The sequence below is a fragment of the Lutjanus erythropterus genome, chromosome 24, assembly GCF_056507025.1.
Source record: "Lutjanus erythropterus isolate fLutEry1 chromosome 24, fLutEry1.hap2, whole genome shotgun sequence".
Lineage (NCBI taxonomy): Eukaryota > Metazoa > Chordata > Actinopteri > Lutjaniformes > Lutjanidae > Lutjanus > Lutjanus erythropterus.
Genome location: NC_139340.1, coordinates 19,261,501 through 19,267,500, shown reverse-complemented (window position 1 = coordinate 19,267,500; position 6,000 = coordinate 19,261,501). Strand labels below are relative to the sequence as shown.

The 6,000-nt window shown below is 46.3% G+C and overlaps 1 protein-coding gene across 1 annotated transcript in view; it reads left to right on the top strand.

Moving 5' to 3' along the window:
* Nucleotides 1-6,000, top strand: part of LOC146305039 (kalirin-like) — a 42,251-nt gene that overhangs the window by 26,176 nt on the left and 10,075 nt on the right. The window contains exons 37-41 of the mRNA XM_084714115.1: nt 338-439; nt 540-694; nt 1,310-1,412; nt 4,163-4,324; nt 4,437-4,641. Of these exons, the coding sequence (XP_084570241.1) occupies nt 338-439; nt 540-694; nt 1,310-1,412; nt 4,163-4,324; nt 4,437-4,641 (727 nt within the window). The remainder of the gene's footprint in view (nt 1-337; nt 440-539; nt 695-1,309; nt 1,413-4,162; nt 4,325-4,436; nt 4,642-6,000) is intronic.

The following is a 6,000-nucleotide window of genomic DNA, read 5'->3' as shown; positions in this document are numbered from 1 at the left end:
CATTAGCGGTCGGCCTGTGTAGCTAACATGTGTAGCTAACATTAGCGGTCGGCTTGCGTAGCTAACATTAGCGGTCGGCCTGTGTAGCTAACATTAGCAACTGGCCTGTGTAGCTAACATTAGCGGTCGGCCTGTGTAGCTAACTTTAGCGGTCGGCCTGTGTAGCTAACATTAGCGGTTGGCCTGTGTAGCTAACATTAGCAACTGGCCTGTGTAGCTAACATTAGCGGTCGGCCTGTGTAGCTAACATTAGCGGTCGGCCTGTGTAGCTAACATTAGCGGTCGGCCTGCGTAGCTAACATTATGTCCTACAGATGTACCTGCTTGTGTCTCTCAGACCTCAGAGCTCGGCGTCACAGAGCACATCGAGGGGGATCCCTGTAAGTTTGCTCTGTGGGTTGGACGAACGCCGACGTCCGACAACAAGACAGTCCTGAAGGTACGTGCGCTCCACAGGGACATGTCTCCCACCTCCCGCTGACTTCCCTCGGAGTTGTTTGTCAGCGTGTTCAGGTCTGCGGTCCTCTGTCTCTCCACAGGCATCTTCGTTGGAGCTGAAGCAGGAGTGGGTCCGGAGTATTCGACAGGTTATCCAGGAGAGGCGGGGCCACCTGCGGGGGGCGCTGAGGGAGCCCATCCCCCTCCCCAAGACACCAAACCCCACCCTGGGGAGACAGCGCAGCATCAGCCGCAGGTCAGTGCACAGAAACACAGTTAACACATCATGTGACTGACCTCTGACCTCTGACCTCTGTCGTAACTCTGAACAGTTTAAACTTGAGTTTAAAGTTTTGGTGTAACAGAATTTAATTTAGTTTCAGTTCAGACTAAAAACTAAACTGGGGATTGAATTTAATCTTTCTTAAAAAGTTTGTTTAGGATTAAAGTAGAAAAAAGTTTTTACTGAAGGATTCAGGAGTGACTTTCATTCTGTCTGTCTGTCTGTCTCCGTCTGTCTTTGTCTCTGTCTGCCTGTCTGTCTCCGTCTGTCTCTGTCTCTGTCTGTCTGTCTGTCTCTGTCTCTGTCTTTGTCTCTGTCTGTCTGTCTGTCTCCGTCTGTCTCTGTCTCTGTCTGTCTGTCTCCGTCTCTGTCTGTCTGTCTCCGTCTCTGTCTTTGTCTCTGTCTGTCTGTCTGTCTCCGTCTCCGTCTCCGTCTGTCTTTGTCTCTGTCTGTCTGTCTGTCTCCGTCTGTCTTTGTCTCTGTCTCTGTCTCTGTCTCTGTCTGTCTGTCTGTCTCTGTCTCTGTCTCTGTCTCTGTCTGTCTGTCTGTCTCTGTCTTTGTCTCTGTCTCTGTCTGTCTGTCTCTCAGGGAGACGAGTGAGGACGCAGACAGTCTGGGTGATGCCAGCAGTCAACCTGACACCGTCTCCATCGCCTCCCGAACGTCACAAAACACGGCTGACAGCGACAAGGTAACACACACACACACACACACACACACACACACACACACACACACACACACACTGTGTGTGTCCAGAGGGGTGTGTCTCACAGTCTCATGACCTCACCACTGGCTGCAGCTGGATGGGTGTGTGTGTGTTTCCTCTGCTCGTCGTTCTACAAACTCTTACTTGTGTTCTTCTCTCCGGACGGATGAGGTACGTTTGATTTCTTTTACTGTACCTGCTGCTGGTTATCTGCGGGGGGTGGGGTCAGTGGGCGGAGCTGTGACCCCTGACCCTCTGAACGTTGTTGTTGTTAAACTTTGTCAGTGAAACGTGTTTAAAGTAGGAAAGACGCCGATCAATCGGTCGTTAAGAATTTGATCGATCACAGAAACTTTAATCAAACTTGAGATTGTTTTTATGAATGAGTTCTTCGTGTTTTTAGACGTTCCACTTCATGTTTTTGATGTGTGGACCTTTAAATGTTAGAGAGAACAAAGATTTAACTGCTGTTCTTTGGCTTCTGCAACATTTTATGTTTTTTTTTTAATTACGATTAAAACGCGACTAACTAGTTAGCTAATGTTGGCAAAAAAACAACTAGCTAGCAAACTACTTAGTCTACGTCATGTATTAGCTGGTTACTTAGTAGCATTTTAGCTTACTGGGTAGCATTTCGCTAACCTCAGCTACCTAGTTAGATCATGTTTTACTAACGTGAGCTAACTTAAGACGTCACTACATGTTCTCTACCAAGGTACCAGTCTTGTCCAACTGTGATTGGAGCACAGAGCCAAAAGGGGCGGGACAAATCGTGTCATTCTGTTTTTATTTACGTTTTACACGTCACAGTTTTTTAAAACAAAGTTGACTGAAGAACCAAGTTTACTCGACTGTTGAGCTAAAAGAGGCGGGGCTTAGGAAGGGTCAATTTGCAGCCCCAACTTAAAGGGACAGTTCACCCCAAAATAAAAAACCTCCATATTTGGCTTTTGGCTGCAGTGCTGTTTATCATCCTGATGGTTTTGGTTTGACTTGCAGTTTTTCCTCCTCAACATGATGAAACTAAACGACACTCAAAGAGACATTTTTAAAACTCAGCAGCTGCGTCTCGTTCTGTAAATCCTCACCTGAATACTGACGATCAGATCGGATCAGATCGGATTGGATCAGATCGGATTGGATCAGATCAGATCAGATCGGATCAGATCGGATCGAATTGTATCAGATCGGATCAGATCAGATCTCCGTGTTTTATGTCAGAACTACTTTCTCTCTGCAGTAGAGGAAACTGGAGTTACTTTCTTCTCTAATAAAGTGAAGGCAATTCTTCTTCTGTGGTGACGATAGCTGTGAAATAAATGTAGTGGAGTAAAAGTGTGAAATCCTGCCCTGCAGTACTCGAGTAAATGTACTGAGGTACTTTCCACCTCTGTAACGTACGTGTGTTTGTGGTTCTACATGTGAGCTGATCACAGATCACATCTGTGTTCGATTTGGACGGAAAACACCCGCCTGCTCCCTGCAGACACACTCAGAGAGAGAGAGAGAGAGAGGGTGTGTGTGTGTCTGTGTGTGTGTGTGTGTCTGTGTGTGTGTGTGTGTCTGTGTGTGTCCTACTGCAGTGAGAGTCCATGTGCTCCACACACGGAGTCATCAGTTACTATGGCGATGCTGTCTCATTGTCCATGGTCACATGATGTTTGATGCTGCCTGCCCGGCCAATCAGAGCTCAGGGCGCCCTGCCGTGATTGGTTGGATGATTCTGACATACAGATACATGTGTTGGTTCTGACACCTGGAGAACCACATGTTTATGTCAGAACGTCTCCTCAGTCTGATGTTGTGGCCTGTGTTTCCAGCAGGTGGAGCTGTTTGCTCTGTGATCTTCAGTCTGACAAACAGGAAACAGTTTAATATAAACGTCATCAGTCAGTTATTTACATCCTGTTGTCTGTTGTTGTTCTAATTCTTAATATTGTTTTAGTTTTATGTGAACTTGGATATTATTTGGAGGAAGAAGCACTGAGGGGATTATTTTAAAACATTATGATGTTTTGTTTTGTTTGTTATGTAAACACCATCCTGTTTATGTTTCTTCTTGTTGCCGTGGTGTTGAAGGACTGTCTGTGTTCAGTCTGTTGTTTTCTGTTTTTACTCACTTTGTATTTTTACTACAGAACGTTTCAGTGTCATGTTGAAGAACATGAACTCCCTCTGACAGTTTCATGGACACACCCGTCCAGCTGCAGCAGGACTGAGGTCATGAAAGTGCAGGACACGCCCCTCTGGACCGGGACTGAGTCTGTGGGCGGAGTCTGTGGGCTGGTCCTGGTTCTGATGCTGCTGACACTGTTTACAGAGCTGCTACTGACGATGTTCTGATTACTGAGACGTCTTAGAACCATCTAAATCTGTCTGTGTGTCTCTGTCTGTCTCTGTGTGTCTCTCTCTCTCTCTCTGTCTCTCTCTCTCTGTGTCTCTCTCTGTCTGTCTCTGTGTGTCTCTCTGTCTCTCTCTGTCTGTCTCTGTGTCTCTCTCTCTCTCTCTCTCTCTCTCTCTCTCTGTCTGTCTCTCTCTGTCTGTCTGTGTCTGTCTCTGTCTCTGTGTGTCTCTCTCTGTCTCTGTGTCTCTCTCTCTCTCTCTCTCTCTGTGTCTCTCTCTGTCTGTCTCTGTGTCTCTGTCTCTGTGTGTGTCTCTCTCTCTCTCTGTGTCTGTCTCTCTCTCTCTCTCTCTCTCTGTCTGTCTGTCTGTGTCTGTCTCTGTCTCTGCAGCTGTCTGGAGGCTGTGAGTTAGTGGTGGTGTTGTTAGATTTCTCCTCCGGCGCAGCAGGAGAGCTCAGCGTTCGCTGCGGTCAGACGGTGGAGCTCGTGGAGCGTTCGGCCGAACGGCCCGGCTGGTGTTTGGTCAGAACGACGGATCAGACGCCCCAGCAGGTGATTCACCGAATGTTCCCGAATGTAACGCCTGCTTCTAACATGTGGAACCCACAAAGAGAACGTTGCCATAGATACCGTTTGACTGTTTGACTCCTGTGTCTCCCTGCAGGAGGGTTTACTGCCGACGAGCGCCCTCTGTCTGTCACACTCCCACAGTGCCGCCGACATGGAGGGTCTGATCCCGGCCTCCACCACCTCCTCCAGCACGTCTTCCACCTGCACCACCACCTCCTCCTCCTGCAGCTCCTCCTCCACCACCACCACCTCCTCCTCCAGTAGCTCCAACTCCTCGTCCACTCTGAGCGCAGGGAGGGGTGAGTATCGGCTTCCTGTTTACTTTGTTTACGTGAAATTGATTAGTGTCATAAAAGCATCATTAAATACAATAAACTTTTACATCACACGCCTCAAACATCGACGACGCCGACACTCGTCACCTGAGTTTAGACTGAACTCAGACACGATGCACGATACTGGATTTTTACCGATAACCTGAATGATGATATTTTATATTTCAGTCGACGCCGAGGTCGATATCTGCACCCGATTACACAAAACATCAGTTCCTCCTGCAGTGAATTAACGCAGTAGTCTGTCCACTGGCAGATGCACAAAATACGCTTTTCAAAATAAAATATAATACTTTTCATAATAAAATACAATACCTTTCATTGTCGGTCGTGTTATTCGGGGTGACGGCTGTTAAGATGGACGTCATGTTTGTGGTGTTGAAGGAACGTGATTGGCTCCTGCTCATGTGACCGACGCTGAACCGTCACTGCAAACAAAACCTCTGAGGAGAAAACACACCACAGACAAGCGTCATGTGATCGCCATGACACCAAGGAGGAAATGTTTATATTTTTTGTGATGTCAGAGGGCAGCAGACGTAAACCAATCACATGTAGGAAGTGACCAGGTTTAGTTTCTGTCACTGCTGCAGCACTTCCATGTCACTTCCTGTTTAAACAGGAGGATTTAAACTTCCTCAGCCCAGAGAGACTCTGTGTGTCTCACTTCCTGTCTGTCTCTCTGCCACCTCTAAATATTTAAAGACATGTTTGTTGTAAAAGTTGTAAATACACGCAGACAGACGTCCTCGTGTTCTCGTTCTGCAGCCAAGCATCAAAGATTCAACGCGTTCTGTTTGTTTGTTGGGATCTGCTGCTGCACGTTCCCCACAGAACTCTGTGTTCTACAGAGACAGAACATATCTGATCCACCAAACTCAACCTGAGAAAACCTTTAAATTAAAATACTGCAGATGACCATCAGGGGCTGGTACAGTTGAGTTGACATAATCCAAAATATAAAATATACAAATACAGTTTCTATCTTTATTGATTATATTGATGCTGAATTGACAAGAAGACTGTTGACATGTGACGTCTTTTATCTTGTGTTTCTACAGTTTTGTGTTTTTACACACATGTAAGGAATTGTTAAAATGTCATGTTTTTTAAATGGAGTTTGGTGCAGGAAGATTTAGTTTAATTCAAAGTGATCATATGGTTATTTTTTCATATTTTGTCACGGTGACAGAAACATTTGGTCACTGCTGGAGCTTGATCAGGTTGTTAGTTAATGAGACTTAGATTGAACGAGCAGCTGTATTGATCATTGCTGAAAGATCAATACTGCAGGAAGTGTCACTTTAACGAGACACCAAAGTC